General features: G+C 44.9%; 2 protein-coding genes across 15 annotated transcripts in view; both read left to right on the forward strand.

Moving 5' to 3' along the window:
- Positions 1 to 8,096, forward strand: part of LOC142589057 (uncharacterized) — a 49,754-nt gene extending 41,658 nt beyond the window's left edge. For all 3 annotated transcript variants that reach the window (XR_012829803.1, XM_075700848.1, XM_075700847.1), the window contains exon 5: positions 7,894 to 8,096. Coding sequence is in view for 2 of the 3 variants with exons in the window: in XM_075700848.1 (XP_075556963.1) it covers positions 7,894 to 8,024 (131 nt within the window). In the remaining variant the exon portion in view is untranslated. The remainder of the gene's footprint in view (positions 1 to 7,893) is intronic.
- A 9,298-nt stretch (positions 8,097 to 17,394) lies between these two features.
- The window catches only part of LOC142587461 (uncharacterized), a 44,080-nt gene continuing 39,364 nt past the window's right edge, over positions 17,395 to 22,110 (forward strand). For 2 of the 12 annotated variants that reach the window (XR_012829538.1, XM_075698499.1), the window contains exons 1-2: positions 17,405 to 17,616; positions 18,759 to 18,920. Coding sequence is in view for 3 of the 12 variants with exons in the window: in XM_075698499.1 (XP_075554614.1) it covers positions 18,794 to 18,920 (127 nt within the window). In the remaining 9 variants the exon portion in view is untranslated. Of the gene's footprint in view, positions 17,617 to 18,758; positions 18,921 to 18,942; positions 19,389 to 20,178; positions 20,351 to 20,721; positions 20,771 to 22,110 lie in introns of those variants that run through there. The other 10 variants (XR_012829539.1, XR_012829536.1, XR_012829541.1 and 7 more) reach the window with 10 other exon arrangements.

A 22,110-nucleotide genomic window follows, 5' to 3' on the forward strand; every position in this document is an offset into this window, starting at 1 on the left:
GCCACTCCGAGGGCAGCGCCTAGCAGTCCGCTGCCATACTACCGAGTTCCACCCACCTTCGGAGGCAAAGCGGGGGAAGATGCCGACGAGTGGCTCGTCCACTACAAACGAGTGAGCAAATCCAACGGGTGAGATGCAACCGCTCAGCTCACCAATGTGGTGTTCTCCCTGACCGATACCGCCCTCGTGTGGTATGAGAACCACGAGGACGCGCTTGCGACGTGGGAACATTTTGTGGACGAGTTAAAGGCGTGTTTTGGGGACTCAGTCGCCAAAAAGAAGCGTGCGGAGCAGAAACTATCGCAACGGGCGCAGCTACCAGGTGAGACCTGCACAACATACATCGAAGAAGTGTTAAAGCTCTGCAAGGTGGTCAATGCTCGCATGTCGGAAAAAGATAAAGTTGGGCATTTGCTGAAAGGAGTGGCTGAGGATGTGTACAATTTTCTAATTGGAAAGGAGAGCCTCAGTTCTGTGTCCGAAGTCATTCGGCACTGCAGAACTTTTGAAACGCTCAAGATGCGTCGGATTGCACCAAAGTTTGGTCGGTTGGCAAACGTTACGACGGTTGCCAGTGTGGACACGAGTCCTTGCCTCGACCTTCCTTCGACCATCCGACAGATTGTCCGCGAGGAACTTTCCCGCCGCGAAGGGTTGTTGCATTCAACTGTTGACCACCATGGCGTGTACACGTCACGTGAGGCTATGACGGCGCCACATTCGGCCCCTTGGCAACCGATGGTTACCGCAGCGGCCGTGGAGTACAGCGCAGCCCCACAGTCGAGGATGACAACACGCCCGCCGACTCCGCGCTATGACCAACGCACTCAGCGCACGCCTTCTCGACGCCCGATGTATCGTCGTGACACACGCCACGAACCAACCCACTACACGCGGGAAAATGATAATATCGGCTTCATCGACGAACGACCAAGGTTTAGACCTCTCCCGGTGTGTTATTCCTGTAGTGTCCCAGGTCATATATCGCGGTTTTGCAACCAGCGTATGACCACGTGGTATGGCCAGCCGTCACAGTTTTTTCGGCCCTCCGAACGACCACACGGTGCCCCGTGGCCAGCACACGTATCGTCTGGCGACGACTATTGGCCGAGCAGCTCCCGGAATCGCTCCCCAGCATCTGACAGAAGTTTGACACCCCCACCACAACGTCGTGCTCCCCGTTCTCCCTCACCGCTGCGTCGCACCGCGTCCCCTTCGTCACCGGAAAACTAGCTAGCGCGGCCGATGGAGGTGAGGTCGCTGGAGACGTGCTACTGACAGAAATACCTCCTGTGTTGATGCTGAAAAACAAAGTGCGCGTGCTTGTAGATAATGTCCCTGTGATGGCTCTGGTGGACACTGGCGCAACAATTTCGGTCATGAGTGTCTCTTTTAAACACGTGTTAGGGCGAAAGGTATTGTTTAAATGGGACGAAGATTCAAAGTTCTGTGGAGTGAGTGGTGAGCCGTTGCGACCTATTGGTGTGTGTAGTGCTGACGCATTTTCGGGAGGCCATGTTATTACGACAGAGTTTGTAATTATTCCGCGGTCGACCCATGATGTTATTCTCGGCATGGACTTCTTGCGGGAGTGTGGTGCTACTGTCGACTGCCGCACAGGAAAAGCATTCTTAAGTGGTAGGATTCCATCAGGACTCCTGGAGACCCTGCAGATCGCGAAACTACACTGTGTGTTTGTGGTGATACGGTCATACCTGCATCATCTACCGTTTGCGTTCCCGTTGTCTGTTGCGGCGCCGATTCCGACTGCTTCGAAGCTACCGTAGAACCGATGCACTTTAACTGTATGAAGAAGAATATTTTGGTGCCACATTGTGTAGTGACGATCAAAGGCGGCCGCACTGGCTTATGGACCGTAAACTGTTCTAAGGAGCCCGTTATACTATCAGACGGCATGAAATTAGCCTTCGCCAGGGAACACGCGTCCTTATCAGTGGCTGAACTTACAGATGTGCCGCAAGAACCTGACGGCCACAGTTCGGAAACGGCCCTTTTGTCGATGGTAAATAAATCGCTCAGCACGAGTGAACACCGAACGTTAGAGCACGTTTTGGTATTCGACTTTGCGCAGAAGGACAATATACCTGCGATCCCTGCGTCTCGAACGCGCCATACCATCAACACGGGTTCGGCAAATCCGATTAGACAAAAGCCGTATCATGTTTCACCATCAGAGCGCCAGATTATCGACGAACAAGTGCACAAAATGATGAAAAAGGGAGTCGTACACGAGTCAGCAAGTCCGTGGGCAGCTCCAGTGATTCTTGTTAAAAAAAAGATGGATCTTGGAGATTTTGCATCGACTATCGCCGTTTGAATGCTGTAACAAAGAAGGACGTGTACCCACTCCCACGTATTGATGACGCAATAGACTGCCTTCATTCCGCCTCTTACTTTTCCTCAGTAGATTTACGATCCGGCTATTGGCAAATTCCGATGCATCCTGACAAGGAGAAGACTGCCTTTGTAACCCCTGACGGGCTCTTCGAATTTAATGTGATGCCATTTGGATTGTGCAACGCTCCGGCAACTTTGGAGAGATTTATGGACACTGTATTGCGTGGCTTGAAGTGGAACATCTGCATGTGCTACCTCGACGACGTCGTCATCTTTGGCCGCACCTTCAGCGAACACAACTCGCGTCTGGGTATTGTCCTGAACTGCATCAGAAACGCTGGTCTAGTTTTAAACTCTAAGAAATGCCACTTCGGAGACCGCCAAACCCTTCTGCTTGGGCACCTCGTCGACAAGGATGGCATCCGCCCTGATCCCCAGAAAACAGCAGCCGTTGAAGCTTTCAGTGCACCGCGCTGTGTCAAGGAGCTCCGTAGTTTTCTGGGGCTTTGTTCCTATTTCCGCCGATGTATTCCTAAATTCGCCGACGTTGCGTATCCGCTGACATGCCTGCTACGAAAGCACACTCTCTTTGAGTGGACTCCGGAGTGCGACTCTTCTTTTCGTCAGTTGAAGTTGAAGTTCCTGCTGACGTCACGACCGGTTCTTCAACACTTCAGTCCTTCAGCTCCGACAGAACTCCATACGGATGCCAGTGGCATAGGTATTGGTGCCGTCCTAGTTCAACGCTACGGTGACCGCGAACACGTGATCGCATATGCAAGCCGCTCATTAAGTAGGCCCGAGCAGAATTACACTGTGACGGAACAAGAATGCCTCGCGGTAATATTTGGGGTTCAAGGTTTCGTTCTTACCTGTATGGACGCCCCTTTACAGTGGTCACCGACCACCACTCGTTGTGTTGGCTTGTGAATCTTCGTGACGCTTGTGGCCGCCTTGCGCACTGGGCGCTGCGACTGCAAGAATACAGCTTCACCGTCTCTTATAAGAGTGGTCGACGACACGCTGATGCGGACTGTCTCTCGCGTATGCCACTTAGTACTACGGACTGTGACGCCGACGACTTCGATCACCTCGTCGCTTCTGTTTCGCCGCGTTTTCCAGACTTCGACTGCTTCAAAACCGCACAGCGAAAAGACGATAAATTAACACCGCTCTTCACCGCTACGACCGCCTCGACGGCAGCAAACCATTTCTGTGTTTGCTGCCGTTGAAACTACCACTGACGTTTCAACATTCCTGCTCCAATATGTGATCCTGCGACATGGTCCGCCCCGCGTGATCATCAGCGACCATGGACGACAATTCACAGCGGACGTCGTAGAGGAGCTGCTTCGTTTGTGTGATTCCCACTTGCGTCACTCGACACCATACCATCCACAGACGAATGGGCTTACGGAGCGTACCAAACGAACAATTGTAAACATGCTATCTATGTAAGTTTCATCCCAGTTCTTACTGGGATGACGTACTGCCTTTTATCACGTACGCATTAAGCACCGCCAAGCACGAGACCACCGGCTATAGCACTTTCTTCCTGCTGTACGCACGGCCACCCCGGTACACAATCGACACTGTTTTCCCCTTCTGCAGTCACGAAAATCACACTGTCACCGAGACTCTCTGCCTCGCCGAAGAAGCTCGTCGTATTGCTCGTTTGCGCACTTTGGCATCGCAGGACAGATCAAAAGTACGCTACGGCATTCGCCACTGTCCGGTAACCTATCGCCCTGGTGATTTAGTCTTGCTGTGGACTCCAGTACGGAAACGCGGTTTATGCCAAAAGCTTTTGGCCACCTACGATGGACCGTTTGTGATTATTAGCAGACTCACGGAAGTCACGTATAACATAGCTCGCCTCACGGCGAGTGGTAGAAGAGCTGCCAAGACACAAGTGGTCCATGTCGCCCGCTTGAAATTGTTCACGTCAAGACACATGGATTGACTCGCCCGGCGGGCTTCGTCTGCGACGAGAGGAATGTTACGCATGAAGAAAACGAAGACCAGTTAACGTGCTTGCGGCCCCGAGTGGAAGAAGAAAGAACAGGACGACGCTCAGTCGATAAACCAGCTGACCGCTTTTGCGCTCACCTTCGCGACCTAAAGTAAACGGTCCCCTTCATCCGTAAGGGTTATAAACGGTCTCCTTCGCGCGTGAGAATATTTTGGTTAATTTTGTGTAGTCCTAACGTCCAAAGTTGCGCTGTACACTTCCAACTACATCTCTTGCGATCTTGCGTGAAAGAGGAACACGAATTGGAACAGTAATATAATTTCTTCGTCAATATAACTATATCTACACGACTAACATCCCCGCTAATATTTTCAACAGCCTCCTCAGAATAGGTAATTAGGACACAACCTACGGTCTCTTATTACTGGCCATGTGAACGAATTAATAGGGGCTTCCTGATTGCAAGATTTAACCTACTTCATATTTCTTTATTCGTGCGCTGAGATTGACATCTTAGCGAAGTTCTTGTGATGAAAACACCGTTGCTACTTCGAAATCTTACTTTCTCATAACTTTCCCGCAATCAGCTGACGCGATGGACTGCTTTCATTTTATATAACACAATCACCTGATTTTTCTACACTGAACATGATAATGAGATTCAAAGCCCTCAACAATGTAATGTGTCGTTTTCTGCGGTATTTCGAAACTCAAATGTAGATAATTCAGGAAATTTATTTTCCAAGGACATGTGGTAAATGTCAGCGGCTATGCGCCGACAAAATCGGAAGTGTGCGCTCCAGTTAGGTGACAAATAAACCATCTGAAACCCTCGTTTTCGGCAAACCTAAAGCACGGTTTTACAAACATCTAAGCAGGAACTTGATTTGCCTCGCAGAGCCTACAAATGGCGGATATTTCATATTAACAGGAAATGAGAGAAACTGGAAGGTTGACAGGCATCGAAAGGCTTTGAAAGCGCTAAAAATATGTTATTTATTTACAGGCAACTGAAATTATTATTGCAACTACTCTAAAAATTCAACCACTCTCTGGAAGTTGATTGTGGTTGCTGCAAGTTACTACACCCCTGCGCCCTTTTTGCTGTATTTTTGTTCTTCAATACGCCAATAAGGTACAAGTGGGAGTTACGGTTAAAGTTCCTTTAGAGTGCATTCAGAAAAAGATGAGTTCAGTTTAAGCCAAGTTTGGCAAATTTATATCACTCCATGGGCGGCCAAACAAAGTTATTGCCACATTTTTTTCATTTATTCGGCGTTTCTGTTCAAGCGAGTTTGATTTATCCAGAGTCTTCCATTGTTCATGAAATGATTACTGGGTGCTTCTGCATGACTTCATAGACTGTTCATCCGTGTATTCCATTGCGATGTCAAGGTTTCGAGGAAGGTTGTAAGAGCAGCTATTCCGCCGTACTGTTTCATAACGCTGTACATATCTTGTAAACATGCTTCCTTCTTTTTCCCATGCCTTTGCATAGCTCGCCAGAACCGAGGCACTTGATTAAGAACCGCAATGCGCCATATTAAGGAGGCTTGGTGCCGATAAGAAGTAAACCTGATGTAGTAAAGAAGAATCGGCGCCATCGCTGGAAAAGTTAGTTCGACGACTTTCGTGGCGAAACATAAATTCGGCATCATGTCCTAAAGGAAACGACATGCATGCTGCCACGATCAATATTCTGGCATTTGCAAAGCCATCTGACAAAGCAGTTACTCCAGTCCTTGAGTAACCGTTGGTTTGTTTGTATTCACAAATAATAAATGGCAATTCAATTAAGCGATAATCGAAACATTCTGCCCTTACCTAACTTGTTTTGTTTTGATAGCGTGTTTTATACAGATACTTATCTTTACATCATCTCCATGACTTTGCAAGGCCCTTTCTATTCTATGAACGTTTCAAATTTTAGGATGGTGATCGAGATGAGATGACATCAATTGAGCAAGCAGACAGAGGCAGTGCTGTTAGCCTTTTCAGACAAAGAAGCTTGCAGGAGCTAATGCCAATGTATCTAAACATTTTATGAGTGGATGTTAGAGGATAACTGTTTATAATATTTTCTACTTCAATGTGGGAAGCGAATAATATTGTATTTGAGAGGAGGGTGGTCCTCAGGGTTCTCTTACCGTTTTTTGGCCATCCGTTTGGGGTGCAAACCACAGTCATCAGCTCACGTGTCGGTTCCAAGTGTTTGAGGTGACCTCGGTATGTTAATGGCCAGGCAGTAATAACTGTCGGCATTATCCGGAGAAGAGAGCTTTCCTGCTTACGAGAATTATGAAATATTTATTTAGTATACCCTAAAGGTCCTCCGTTTTAGGGTATTACATCGGGAGGATGTGCAATATTGCCAAATGTAACATATAACAGGTGACAACAATATACAAGGTTAAAAAAAGTGGGAAAACATTCACGCTCTAAAAAATACCGTAAGGCCGACTTGCGTTAAAGTTTCATGTTATGCAATGCACAGCAATGGAATGGTTTTATGAGGCAAAGCACTGAAATTTAGTGTAAGGAAACAGTTCTTTTAGCAGTAAGTAAATATTAAAAACGAGAAATAAGAAAACAGGAAACCAGAATACTGATCATTGATGTACACATTGCAGGGTGGTACGCGGCTCGCCTGAAATTCATAGACATTGAAGTAACCGATGTCTATGAATTTCAAAGGCGGCCTTGATTTCCACGCACCTCGCCTAATGTAAGGGTGGGAACTTGCGACTGAAAAAACAAAAGTACAAATAAAATACATTCGTAGGGTCACCGAAAAGGTTGGCCGAACAGAAGCTTTTGCCGCGATAAAAAAACACATCCTTACCGCTAAAAACACGTGAACCTGCAAGCGCGTTCAAGGACAAGACTCCCTAACAATGTGAAGTCAGCAGAAAATGTAGGGAGAAAAGTCCCATAGTCACTCCACTGGTTTTAAAAGAAGGTTTTGGAGATCATTAGTACATACATAGTTAATGCTACTTAGAGCAGCAAGTTATCTTTTCATTGCGTTAGTTTTCTTAAACTTTTCTTTAATAATAAGCTTCTGTTTTAAACATTTATTCAGACCGCTCAAAACCTTTATTAAGGATATCTATTTTCCCTAAATGTGACCCTCGTGTGTGATTATTTATACAAGACCATACCCACGGGTGTGGTTAAATTATAATTATGGCTGGTTGTCTTCATGATGTGCAACGAATCTTAGAGCCACTCGGTGTTTGCCATCCTGCTTGGTTGCTTCCCTGTTTCGTACCAGGGTGTTAGCCTACTGGAGTTGAAAAGCTAAAGTTAACCTTAGTCACATGCGGTACTAATGTAGGCAGCGCAGGGTAAAAGTGGGTGTGAAATACTTACTTTTCTGACCTGACAATATTTTTTGCGAATCGGTGTACCATAAGCCACAGTAAAAATGCGTAGGTTTGTGGCAGGAAATTACATGTTTGTGACAGTGCTGTACTTGTATCGTGCTGTGTTCTAAACCTTTATTACATTTGGAAAGTGTACTAGGTGTACAATGTTCTAATAACATTTTCTTTTTCTTTTAGGGAAGAATGAATGCGAGATGTGGGTGTGGGGTGACCATGTTCGAGCACAGGTGCCCCAGTGTTATTTACAGTATAAGCGTCACTGCAACCTACAATACCCTGTTTACACATCGCAATGCGGAAATCCGTAATCAGTAATTCCAGCAAATCTCCTTTGGTGGGTAAAGTTATCGCGTTAATACATGAGCAACGGACGTAATAAACTGCCATTTATGCTAGAATGAATATCAGGTTTTCTTATTATTCTGTCCTTTTTCATCCCAACGTGCTAGACATCCCTGTTAGTTTTCCGTTGAATATAAAGCAAATAATTACTCGGGAAAGAGCGGCTAAAGCAGACAGTGTGTTTCTGCATTGTTCCACCGCACGTCAATGCAAGTACACCGTTGCTGCCTAAACACACGCACGCAAGAAAAATATCGGCAGAAAACTCATGACTACTAATGTGTGGGAAGGCGAACTAACTAGAGCTACAGCGACGCACTTGGAATACTGAAGCAGCGCTACGGCAACAACAACTTGATCGAGTAGAAGCTCTTGGATAACCTAGGAATGCTCGCATCGGTGACATCTTCGAACAACGTTACAACTTTGCGGAAGCTGCTCGACGACATTCAACTCAACTGACGACGACTCGCAAACCTTGGGATGAGCGCTTCATCTTACACTTCGATGCTAGGTGAAATACTTCTGAAAGCTATACCTCAAGATATGGTAGTAGAGTGTTACAAGCGCGAGAGCATCGAGGCTACTATGTCATCGGTAGGCTCAAGCTATGGTGAGCACTCACCGGAACAGTAGTTAGAGCGCTTGCTGAAAGTTATTCAGCTAGAAGTCGAATGCAGAGAGAGGTGAGCTCAGATTAGAACACCAACGGTGTAACAAACACGTCCTAAACACAGTGCCAGCTTGCATATGTCGTCTACTCCTGTTACAGGGGTTCTTCAAAGCAAGGCGGATGTATTAACAGAACCATGCTTTTTATGTTCAGCCAAAGGCCACAGGACCAAGCGATGCACTAGTGACGTTCGCCTCGAAGACAAACACCGCAAGCTGAGACAAGATGGTCGATGCTTCAAGTGCACGACGAGGGGACACCTTGCGCCAGACCGTCGTCGCAGGATCCAGTGTACTGCATGCAAGCGTCGTCATGCTTCCACGATGTGCAACACTGGCGTTAACAAAAGATCGCCTTCTTCAGCACCACAAAAGAGGTCGGATGTTGTCATGCACGTTGCAACGAACGGTACACAGCCTCGACTCACTAGGGAGATTCTCCTGCAGACGTTCCGTGCCTGGCTAACAACTCCGGCCCACTGCTGTTACGTCCGCGGTGTTTTGGACAATGGCAGTTAAAGAACATTGCTGCGGGAAGATGTTTGTAAGAAGCTCAAATTATCTCCCATACTAGATATGGATCTCGTGATTAGCAGGCTCAGACGATCTCGGTCACAGGATGCTCATCGGGATAACGTAGTCAACATAACACTTCGGAGCCAGCGCAAAAATGTATACGTAAAGATGAAACCAACCATCTTGCCTTTTATCTGCGAATCCATAATGAAGTTCCGCCACTTAACGTGTTGTTCCGTGCCATCATCACGGGGTACAAGCCATTAGCAGACGCAGTGGTTTTCCTTGGCGTAACAGGTGAACCCGGAGTGAGTGTTTTGATTGGCTCCGAACAGATGTGGAATCTCACGCCGAATTCTAGTGAGGTGAAATGGGATGCCAAAACCCGATCTCTGGTAGCGATCGACACGAACATCGGATGAACCATTGAAAGGCCCTGGGCGTTCACAAGGAAAGTTAGTCGGCAAACGAGCAGTCAGGTAGGTTTTTTACGCCTGGACGCATACGAGAAGGGAGAGTTTTCCTTCCCCTTGCAACGATTCTGAGAAACGGAAGCGATTGGTATGGTGGATATGCCATCATCCAAAAAAGGAGATCTTTCGACGAAGTTTAATGAAACCATCAAATTTCAAGATGGTCGCTATGAAGTATCGCAGCCATAGAAATCAACCGGACCTGATATGAAGGATAATCGCAAAGTTGCGCTTTCGCGACTGCATTCGTTGGTTCGAAGACTTTCGTTGAACGATGAAACCTTGGAAGAGTATGACAAAGCAGTCAGACAGTACGAGAAGGATGGCTATGCGGAGAAGGTCAAGGACATCCAAACATCACGAGTAAACTTGTATTACAAGCCCCATCATGAAGACATTCGCGAGACATCTACTACTACAAGACTGCGCATGTTTTCGGCGCATCGTCGCATGGAACAGGATCATGCAGTCTAAATTAAATACTTGAAAAGCGACCGAACGTGAACGCTGACCTTCTCAGGATGATAATCAGGTTTGTTTGTACGTATTTCGACTTGCAGCGGATGTACTGAAGGCGTTCCTTTAGATATCAATCAAGGAAGAAGACAGGGATGCGCTTCGCTTCTTGTGGTTTGAGGAAGCTCCCACCAAGAACAAACCGCTTCCACGGCTTGAGGAGATCAGGGTGACACGGGTGCCTGTCGGAACCACTTCGCGTCCGTTTCTCCTTTTGGCTACGCTTCAGTAGCACTTCAATCACGTACATTCGAAATACCAAGAAACAGCTGCTCAGCTCAAGGAAAGCTTCTACGTGGAGATTTGGTATTTGGTGTTTGAACACCAGAGGAGATATTCCACTTGTACGAACAAACAACCCAGATAATCAAACTGGCAGACATGAATATGCAGAAATGGCCAAATAACGAAGACATGCTGCGACAGACGCTGCCAAAAAAGGAAGAAACATCAACCAGGGAACATATACTAACGAAGGCACTCGGTCTATACTGAAATAGGGAAGAAGATACATTTTGTGTGAACCTTGACCCACACCTTGAGGTTATCAACAAAGGAAAGAGCACAAAGCGGACAGTGCTCCAAGCCACATCAAAGAATTTTCGGCCCGTTGGGTTTTTTGCCTCCATTCACCATCAGAACCAAAATACTCTTTCAAGAGATATGGAATAAGGATAACATTGGGATGTGCCACTACCGATGGCTCTCGAAGATGATCGGAACAAGTTTGTTGAGGCGGTCGAAGACAAAATGGGTATGTCCCTGAAGAGGAGCTCATTGACCGAAGTCAACACGGACGGAGCTCACTCAAAGCTACATATCTTCAATGATGCGAGCCCTCAAGCATACGGTGTAGTCGCATACCTAAGGGTTGAAGATAGATCGGGCAACATCTATGTCCAGCAACTGTTCTCGAAAGCTCGGGTCGCTTGTCTGGGCGAAACCTCGTCGGGGCTTGCCTGGGCGCACGGATCGCGACATTACTACGAGGGACACTACCAAGATGCGACGACTATTTATGATGGACCGATTTGAACATCTGCCTATGCTGGATTCGTTCATCACCCACTAAGTGGAAACCCTTTGTTTGCAATCGAGTAATGGAAATTCAAGACCGCACCGACCCAAGTCGCTGGGGTCACTGCGCTGGGAAAACCAATCCAGCCGATTTGCTAACAACAGTGTGTCAGCCCAGAGCCTCTGCACAAACTCTTTATGGTGGCTTGGCCCCCAATGGCTCATTACACCCCAAAAACATGGCCAAAACAAGAAGAGAGATGAGAGAATTTACCTGAGGTGTTACTCGACGAAATAAACTCAGCAGAAGTAATTCTGATGGCCCTGAGTTGGACTCCTAAGCCTATATTAGATGTCACCACATATAGTCGCTGGAAGACGATCCTTAGAATTCCGACTTGGGTGAAGAGGTTCATTCATAATTGCCAAGCACCTTCTAGAACTAGAAGAGAAGGTCCAGTTTCCACTGAGGAGATTTCAGAAAGCGAAGATACGTTTACAAGCAGAAATCTTTGGAAATGATGTTGCTGTACTAACAACGGACAAATGTCACGACAAGACGTCGACCATACGAGAGTTTCACTCGTTCATAGTTGCCACGGGCATTATCAGAATCAAGACTCGCCTTGACAACGTAGCTGCTTCGGACAACATAAAATGTCCCGTACTTCTACCCGCAGATCATCGCAGTACGCACCTCATTGTGAACAGCGAACATCGACGCCTTCTTCACAGTGGTGTCGTTGTTGGACTCATTGAGCTGCTTGAGAAGTTTTCGATGGTGCGCCGTCGCTAGTGGTTCGCTTCGCCAGTGCGGGGTTTGCGCGAGGTATCGTATTCATGTGGCTTCAGTTCCTGAAGCCCCGCTTCCGAACTTCCGAGTCTCGAAATCTCATCAAAAATCAAGTCTCGGGGGTCAACTTCGCTGGTCCAGTGTTTGTGAAGGGAAGCGGGTATGGTAAACATTCATTGTATTATTTACTTGAGCTGTAGTGCGAGCTGTTCACTTAGAACATTTCAGTGACATGACTGTGAATTCCTTTTTATTGGCCTTTCGTCGATTTTTTTCGCTCCGTGGTTTGCAAAGTGTAATTTATTCTGACAATGCTTTAACGTTTAAGGCAGCCAGTCGCGAACTTAAGCTGACATAAGGACTTCTACGTGATGTCCAGGTACAGTTATTTTGTGCATCTAGTAAAATCACTTGGAAGTTCATTGCCGAGCGCGCTTCATAGTGGGGAGGATTTTGGGAAAGAATGATTCGAACAGTTAAGAACTGCCTCGCTAAAACAGAAGGAAAGCTGCTTCAGCTTCGAACAGCACCACACGTTACTAGCAGAGGTCGAGGCAGTGATAAATTCTAGACCACACACATACATTTCTTATGATGCTACCATAGCGAAAGCACTAATTCCTTCGCACTTTTTGTCAGGTAGACGTCTCACAGCCCTTCCACAAGCGCAAGTTAACGACAACTCGGGAGGTCGCAGAGACACACCGTGGGCCTAGAGATGTAGGCAACAAAAACTAAACGACTTTTGGCAGCTCTGGTAAACAGAATACCTATTGACACTGAGAACATCAAGTCACAGAAGCTCGGCAGTTGTTTAAGAAATGATGACCTTGCCATTATTAGAGATAAGAAAGTACCCATTACGTTTTGGAAATTAGGTAAAGTTGTTAAAATCTTTAAGGGGAGCGATGGGTACGTCAGAGCATGCAAAGTCTGACTAGCAGACAACACAGAGCTCACGATTCCGGTTCAACTTCTCCCTCATCACGGACTGTGCAAGTGACATTGTTGGCCGCGGAGGATGCTTGAAATCGCGCTCGCGCGGCGCATTGAAGAAGAGGAAGTGGGTGGAAGGCTGGCTCCGTGATGTCATGCTGCCTTCTATATTTTTGCTCTATCCATATTATGCTTCTGTCAGGAGCTGATGAAGCAACAATTCTTCGCACGGTCACAAGTACGTCATACTGCCTATTTCGCACACGCCAGGTTTCCCCCATGCCTGTCTGCATCGACCTACCTCTCCGACTCCGTTTCAAATGTTGACTATCCCGAACCGAGATATCTGTTATCAGGCAGCTGCGGCTAGATATTCTATTCTTAGCGCACATGGCGGTGGCGCAGTCGTCATTTTGATCCGCGTTGCCTCTCTAATCAGCTGTCGAGGCACCACATTTTTATCAATTTGTGCCGAATAAAGGAAGCATCGAAAAAAGTATTTCGGTGCATTGAGTACATGAAATTAGACGTCGAGCTGGACTGTTTTGAAGAAAATGTGTTTCTTGTTCTAGGCACCAACATTGCGATGTTAGCGCTTACAAAATATGAAAAATGGATTTGCACTGAAGGCCAGGCAATGCTTCTGACGCGTAGCGAATATGTAGTGTTCTCACGTAGAGGTCATGTCATCTTGTTAGTTGACTAAAAGATGGACAGTTTTCTGAGCCGTAGGACGTTGTGGTCCGCTGTCATTAAAATGATTTACAAATGCAATTTATAATGCGAAGAACCGTACGTAATATGCACACAACGAGGTTGTAGCATGACAGTAGAGACGCATGAGCATCACCGAATTTCGGCTTTGGATTTCTTCATGATTCTTGCTTATAGCTTTTCCATAGCTCTTCCTCGCGTTCGCGTAAGTGTTTAATTCATTAAGGCCCAAGAAAACTCTACCAGTTACATTTTCTTGATTTTTAGTGCCAGACGATTTTTCACAGTGTAAACACATTGTAAAAGTTTTGTGAGTAGCGCTTTATTCTTCGAAACGCTGCGATAGTGTACTTTACAAATTAATCTGGGTATTTGTGGGAGCGAAACCTGATGTAGTTCAAGAAATGGATATGCTATATCTTGAAGCCTTCAGAAACAAAAAGGCTTGCTGCGAAGAGTCAAAGAAAATTTTGAGCAAGCCCGCATAAGCTTCTGGTAGCAAAATTCGCATTTTAGTGGGAAATATTGTTTTTTTATGCAGGTGTTTTTACTTATCAAGTGTATAACATGACTTGATCAGGAAACAGGGAAGAACTTTGCTGTTACTTCCAGAGAATGCGCAACGCAGTAATATTCTTGATGCAGAACTAGACGCGATAATTGGCGATGAATACAGGCATTCAAAACTAAAGCATTGGACATTTGGTTCAGTGATAATAGAAAATTCAAGAGACTAGTGACCTGTCTTCTAATTTTAGTCAGCTGGAGTATGCATCAGCTGGAGTCAGTGTGCATTAGAATGCTGTTATAAGATTGCTAGGTGCACCTTTCGTCAGAATTTTCTCTCATTCAAGAGATCTCATTCACCAATCTTGGTTGCCCTAATTTTATTGCAGAACACATCTCGATTGGCATTAGAAAATACATTCCCTTTGTTGTTTTCTGTTCCCTCCCTCTCATCGTTTAATTTGTAATAAAGAATGTCTGAATCATCTTTCTTTGTAGATTCTCTTCATATGACATTTAAATGGTTTCTATTTATCTAAAGTTCCTTCAGCAATGGTCGATATTTTATTGACTGAGAAGACAAGAGCATCGTCATCTTCGCCGGCAGCAAGAAGGAAACCAGGAGAAATAATAGCAATGTTGATGTAATTATACATACATTTCTTTCCTGCAACAGTATCTGAAGTTTTTATAGCCAGCAAAAAAGTATGACGAAATAAAGGTAAAAAAATATGCAGATTCCAAGCACTGTGAAAAGCAATGTAAGCGATGCGTTCCATGCTGGATGCTTTGATTGACAATAATTAACCGGGATGTTGATGGCCAAAGCTTAATATCTTGAGCGGTCAGTCTAAGAGGAGAGTTGTGAGTTGATGTTCCACGTTACCTTGCGGGCACCACTGCCGTTTGTCTGCGTAGTACACAGAACAAACAGGGAGAGGTGTTTGCTTGAGTCGTTGTTGTCCACCATATATAATAAACTCTGAAAGGGTTGAGCGTAATCATTGCCTCACATGGCACATCGCATTGTGGCAGAAGTATTAAACTTGAATTGTATATGGGGCTCTATGCGCCAAAACAAGAAATGGATTATGAGGTACGACGTTGTTTTCGACACTGTCATGTTTTGAACGTGTCGCAATATGTCAGTGCATGTGATTTTTTTTTCTATTTCGCCCCCTTGGAATTCGGCTGCCGTGGTTGGTATCAAATCCACTACCTTTAGCAGTGTCATAGCCGCAAAGCTAATGCGGCGGGCACAGAAGTGTTGATTTGACAGTCGACCACTTCCGTGGTGTCGCCTGGATCCTGCGGAGCGCTATCATTATAGCGGCTCTGTTTTTGCACGCCCTGCGTAGTTTGTCCGCCGGACATATTTGCATGGTGTTATTCTTCTGTAAATTTACTTCTCAATCATGGTTCCCTGTGAGTAATTGACCTAGGTAAGTGTACTCTTTCACAGATTCTAGAGGCTGGCCAACAATCTTGAACTCTTGTTCCCTTAACAGGCTACTAAACGTTTTGTTTCTCTGGATATAAAATACCTAGCCCAATCCTTACAAGTGCTCTGTTAAGGTCCTCAAGCATTTGTTGCAATTCATGCCGAGTGCAGCTGAACAGGTCAATGTCATCCGCAAACCGAAAGTTCCTGAGATATTCGCCGTTGATTCTCTTTACTAAGCATCCCAGTTTAATACTTTGAATATTTCTTCCAAGCGTGCAGCGATTTGCATTGGACAGATTCCGACTCCTTGCCTTACCACTTTTTTATAGGTATCGTTCAACTTTCTTTGGGGAGAGCCAAGGTTGGTGCAGGATATTTGCATATATTTCCCAAGACATTCGAGTATGCCTCCTGTACTCCTTGATCATAAAGCTTCTATAAGAAACGGGTTTTACCGGAGCTAGTTGGTTCATTCCTCGTTGACTGTAGCAGCAGGATTTGTGGAACACCGATACAGAAATAACGAATAGTCGTGGACGGAGCTGCACTGTCAACAGATTTCTTTATTGAAATTCCAGCGCTTTTTATTTTGCCGCCACATCTTGCCTTCTACTACAAACATATCGAAATGAAAAAGAAAAACATAGGCAAGTGCGCGTGTTCACCCCTAATTGCATAATGTGCAATGTCTGAAAACGAATGACAATAGGCTAACTAGGGCTATTCTTGAGGCATTTGAGATAAGTCAAGCTAGAATGCAATATGTAAGCACACTGTCAGTGACCTTGAAAAAAAGTCCCTTTTGGAGAGAACCCTCAGGTAGATAAAAGGGACGAGATGTGGTGACAAAATAAACACCGCGGATATTTCAATAAAAATCATTTGACAGTGCAGCCGAGTCCACGTCTATTCGTTCCTTCTGTGTCCGTGTCTATGACTGCTAGTCTCTGTACCAAATCAAATACCTTTTCATAATATATGGAAACTATATGGAAAGGCTTATTGTACTCACAAGATTTGTAAACTACCTGATTGATGAAATGGATGTTATCCATTATAATCTCTCTTCGTGAAGTCAGCCTGTTCTCTAGGTTCACTGAAGTGTTGCCGTTATTCTATTAGAAATTATCTTGGTGAATGTTTTGCACAATCTGAAGGTATGGGCCTATAGATTTTCTGAATTCCTTAACGTCTCCGTTTTTGGATTGGTATAATATTGGAATGCTTCCAATTATATGAAACCCTTTAGGTCACGTAGCATTTCGTTTAAACGGCGTCAAGCTTTTCGAGCATGACATTTCCTCCATCATTGAATAACCCACCTGTTATTCCATCTTCTCCTACCGCGTTTCCCCGGTTGATGTCTTGCAAGGCCCTTCTAACGTCTTTGCTATTCATACAAGGAGCGTACGTGTCCTCTTTATTACTACTTGGAATGAAAGTGGCATGGCTGGTCCGGGTAGTGCACAGGTCAGCATAGAATGCTTTCGCTGCTAGGTGATAGGTGGAAATCAAACATATATTAGCAGTAACATATTTGTTCTGGAAGTGCGAAATTTATTGACCAAGGAAAGCCTTTGCTGCGTTGAGTTGAAGCAGGAGGCACCACGCATTCTATATGAATTCTGCATCTCATTGTTACGAATGCTATTATTCATAGAGGAAAGCCTGTCCCATGTAGTTGCAGCGTTTTTATTGTGCGCAGCGCAGTGGAACCGCTGCTACTGCGCACAGATGTTTTTTTTCAATCCAGGTTGGAAGAGCAGCACCTATTGTAGGCAAGCGCATTGTGATATCGTCGGAACAACAACAATTGATGTGAAACTTAGCCCAGAAAAATTGAAAGCCACGACCTCCATTTTTCTGAGCTTTGCACTGGCTATTAACGGACGATGTACTTTTCAAGATTTGTCTTGCTGATTACTGTGGCACTAGGAATTGACGCCATCACTATCCACGACCTTATGAGTGTAAGCCTTTCTTTAAATTCCGATGTATAGGTATTTCCTGGAAGTATTATATAACGTGCGAAAGGTCGGTATAAACAACGTGGTTTATACTTCGTGATCAAATTGGCTCAGGTGGCTTTTCACATGCCTGCGGAATTACCTCCTAGACGAATGATTGCTACAAAGCAACAGGAGGAAATGTAAATTTACTAACTATTCGCTAGGTATGTTCACCTGCCATATAAAATGATATTCTGATGCAAATATGCTTGTCTCCTAGTACGCCAATGTGTGTAGATTCTTCACAGGAGTAGGTTTATTTAGGTCAGTTGGGCAGGTCATGTAATGCGCAGGTTAGACAGCCATTGGACCATTAGGGTCACAGAATGGATACCAAGAGAAGGGAAACGCAATCGAGTAAGATAGAAGACTAGGTGGAGCGATGAAATTAGGAAATTCGCGGGCGCTACTTGGAATTGGTTGGCGCAGAACAGCGGTAATTGCAGATCGCAGGGAGAGGCCTTCGTCGTCTACTGGACATAAAATTGGCTGATTATGATGACTCACAGGTGACCCTGACTATGAAAAGGATACTTACACAAAAATAAAGGCCGGTTTCAGTGCATACGGCAGACATTTCGATATCCTGAATGAGAGCTCATCACTGTCGTTGAAAACGAAAGTGTACTATTATTTTATTTACCAGTGCTAACATATGGGACAGAAACATGGAAGTTAACAAAGAAGCTGGATAACAGGCTAAAGATCCCTCAAAGTGCGACAGAATAAAAAATGCTAGGCGTAAAGTTAGGAAACAGAAAGAGCGCAGTGTTCATCAGAGAGCAACAGTGCATAGCCCATATTTTATTTGACATTAACAGAAAATAATGGCGTTGCGCCGGCCATGTAATGCGTCGGGTATATAGCACGAGACAGGGGTAAATGGAGAACGCGTTTGACCGGCAGTAGACATAGGAATTCGATGATGCTGGAGATGATGATGCTAATGCCACGTTTGATGGTAACTCCAAAAAGAAGAATACGTCCTCTGTGTAAAAATGCACCTTTCTTTTCGCGCTTGAAAAGAACGTTTGACTAAGGTGACTTCGTGTAGGTTCTGCGTGTTACCACATTGACGGCCAAATTTCTAAACATGCCTCCAGGTAACATCTCTCTTCTACTACGTCAAGACGAGGCGATGGACCATCCTTCACTCAAGGCGCCGTTGCGTTTCGAGAGCAGTACTTCACGGTTTCATAGCCGAAGATCGCCTTTAAATTGCGCTCTCTACTCGACTGAAGTGCACCAACCGAGAAGAGCGTTTGGTATGGAGGCTATTCTTAAACGTGCTTAACAAAATGCCAATTCTTTAAGACAAATGCGTGTTTCGGTTCGTTTGTCTTGCTAATCAAATGGCTAGAGAGCGCAACGGGCACTTTAGCTCGGCAACGCGGTCACTGTAAGCGTTCGACTGATAGACAAAGCGGGAGTTGTGTCTGAGGTCTGGCAACAATCGCACTCCAGCTCAGAGCATGGCGCATGGCTAAGAAACAAGAACAGTTTCGCCGACACTAGTCTGCTGCTCTTTGTTTTCATGTGCTCCACTGTTAGTTCATGTTGCTGTTGATAATCATGGATGTTATGGGTAATTTTGTCCGTGTGTGTATCGTGACCGAGCCGGATTGACTTCGAAGGAAGCAGCAGATGGAACACAGGAGGGCTACCTTTGTTTGCACTCAAGGCCAAGTGCCGCTGAAAGTTTGCTGAATGGAACAACAGGACATGAAATATGGGTGAGTCAGGCATTTTTGCATGCAAGCACATTATGTTGATGCGCTTTTCGGGAAGTTGCCTCGGCTGTGCATTTAAATCGTGTCCGATGTGTCCAAATATCATTGGCTCCAGTTACTTATGCTGCGACCATTAGCATCTGAAGTATATTATTCGAGGCAGCATAAGCTTGGGTGGGGGGGAGAAACAGTTTTCTTTCTTTTTTGTTTGGCTAATAGGAGCTTGGTGGGAGATTCGGCACGACAGTCTCTTTTTGGTTCCACTTGTTTAAAACAGAAATGCGGAAGGTACCCACCGGCGCCTGTGTCCAACGGTCATTCCGGGATCGCCTATGAAATCCCTCGGTAGAGGAGAAGCAGTTATAGTAAACATGCGGCTGAATGCATATGGTTGAGTGCGTAGCTCTAGCAGATTGAAGAAAGCGTTTTCGAGTCCTGTACTTTCTCTTAGAAGCCGTGGTGGTTACTCTTTTTGTTCAAATTGTAGCACGTGTTATTCAGCCAGCATCCGTGCATCCATTTCCAGTGTTTCCTTACTTTACATATGCACTACACAATGCATTAGTACTAACCTGTCAATAGCTCACTGCCAGCATTACTGTTTTTTCGCCTTATTTTTTCAATGTGCGAAGTGGTATCATTTGATGCACGTTCCATAATAGACTTTTATGTTCACGCAATGGCCACGTTTTTTTAGTGGGGCTATGTCTTTTCATTTCGGTGGCTTGGGCACACTGAATTTAGTTAGTTTGCGGACGTGCTGTGTACGCAAATTTTTTGGTGTTCTGTGCAGGATGTGGGCCTTGGAAAGACCAGTTGATGAAAAAAAATATGCGTCTGTGCTACACAGTGAGGCTTGTGGCAGGCCTGAAAGCATCAATAGATATGGTGCCTAGCTGTTCGAGTTGCACCAGAAGGGTTCCCCCAAAGAACCCAGCTTCTGAAGTACTTGACTAACCTACCGGGTGATTATTCTCTGCTCATTTTCAGAAACTCTGTACCAATAATGATGTTACTTCTCCCCACCTTCATAATACGCCGAAATGAACACCATGTTATTTAGAACCCCATGCATGAAACAATTATGCGATATTAAAATCAAATTCGTATTATTTTCCTCTTCCACAGGTCTTAAGGAGCATATGTTCATGATTATGATGTGTGAAGTCATCCATTGCTCATGATGTGTTTTCGTTGCAATGTGAGCTTTATACTTCCAAAAATTTGTGATGCCGAAATTTGTAGCATTTGTAGTTAGCACTTTAGTATTTAGCGGTATGTTGAAGCTACCCTACTGATATAATGGTAGTAATGTACTCTACATTGTATTTTTCAGCATCCTCATTGTGACAGTCTGCATCACCATTTGGCCTATTGTGGGACCCGTAAGATACGGCGCTAGACTGGTTTTTTTTCTTCTTTCACTTGCTTACTTTCTGCAAGCCCCATGGATGCCAACTTTCATCCTTATCCTATGGAAAAAATTCATTATTCTAGCTGTCATAACTCATCTTAAGCTGGCGCTAGAACCAGAGCAGAAACAGCATATATTCTTGAAGGATTCCCCACTGAATGCCGTTGGATGCCTACATCCGATAAGCTGCTGTCTACAGCACGGAGGATGTTTTATTTGAGAATATATTTGTCAACAGTACTAGTTCTACTGCTTGTAGGATCGGATTTCACGCTGTATTGGCAATCTTATCAAAGCACAAAGAACGGGCATAATGTTAATGTTTTATATGACAATCTTTTCAAAGCTTGTCCAGAAGGGGTACATACTGATTTTTTAAACATGACTGTAGAAAAGAAGCCTTGATGAAAAATATAATGAACTCAGCTTCAAGGTGTCTATGCAGGCCAATATATGCAGTAAAATTCTTTTAGTGGTTATGTTTGAGTTGAAAGAATGTCAAAACGAGGTAGACGTCTTAGCCAGAATAGTGCGAGAACTATTGTAGTGTAGCAACACACATTAACGGGAGCTCTTCTCACTTGCGCACCATTGCAAGCGCAGCCCACACAGCGCACATAGAAAGGCAATTGCTCCGCGTGCTTGCATTGGCAGCCTGGCCGCAGTATATGAGAAGCGGTTGGTGATCAACATACAATAATGGTGAGGCCCATGAAAACTAGCTTAGGTACTGTATTCGTTTTCTTTAGCTTACTTTCCATACTAAATACATTCGTTCAAGACTTTTGTTTTCCAGAACTTGACGTATTACAATAATGAGCTTAGATTGGTTTTATTTGTATTTGAAAAGAAATATTATCCACGATCTCTAGCGCTTGCGCAGCCAGACCGACATACAGCGATCTAAAACTTGCATAATGAACCATCTAATAGGTGGAACGTTTGCAATAAAATATGTGCCATATATCTGCTGCTGCTTGCTAGACCTATCTGTATTAGGAGCTGTTACTGCACTACTAAGCATTCCCTATAAGTAAATGTGATATGCAAAAATCAGACTGTTGTGTTCTTACTCTAGGTTCTGAATTCAAATAAGACATTCAATTCACATGGGTATACATGCAAGTACCATTCTGAATGGCATTTAATGGTTGGTCGCTTCCTCAATGGGCTGGGATGTTTATAGGCATAACAAGTTAATTAGGCTTTTAGAGAAGCGTTTGAGCGATATAGTGTGTCTTCCTCTTCAGCGCTTTTGCTCACGAATGCCACTCGTGATGAGAGTCCGTGCCCTACACTAACGGTCGGTCC

This window comes from Dermacentor variabilis, chromosome 7, assembly GCF_050947875.1.
Source record: "Dermacentor variabilis isolate Ectoservices chromosome 7, ASM5094787v1, whole genome shotgun sequence".
Taxonomy (NCBI): Eukaryota; Metazoa; Arthropoda; class Arachnida; order Ixodida; family Ixodidae; genus Dermacentor; species Dermacentor variabilis.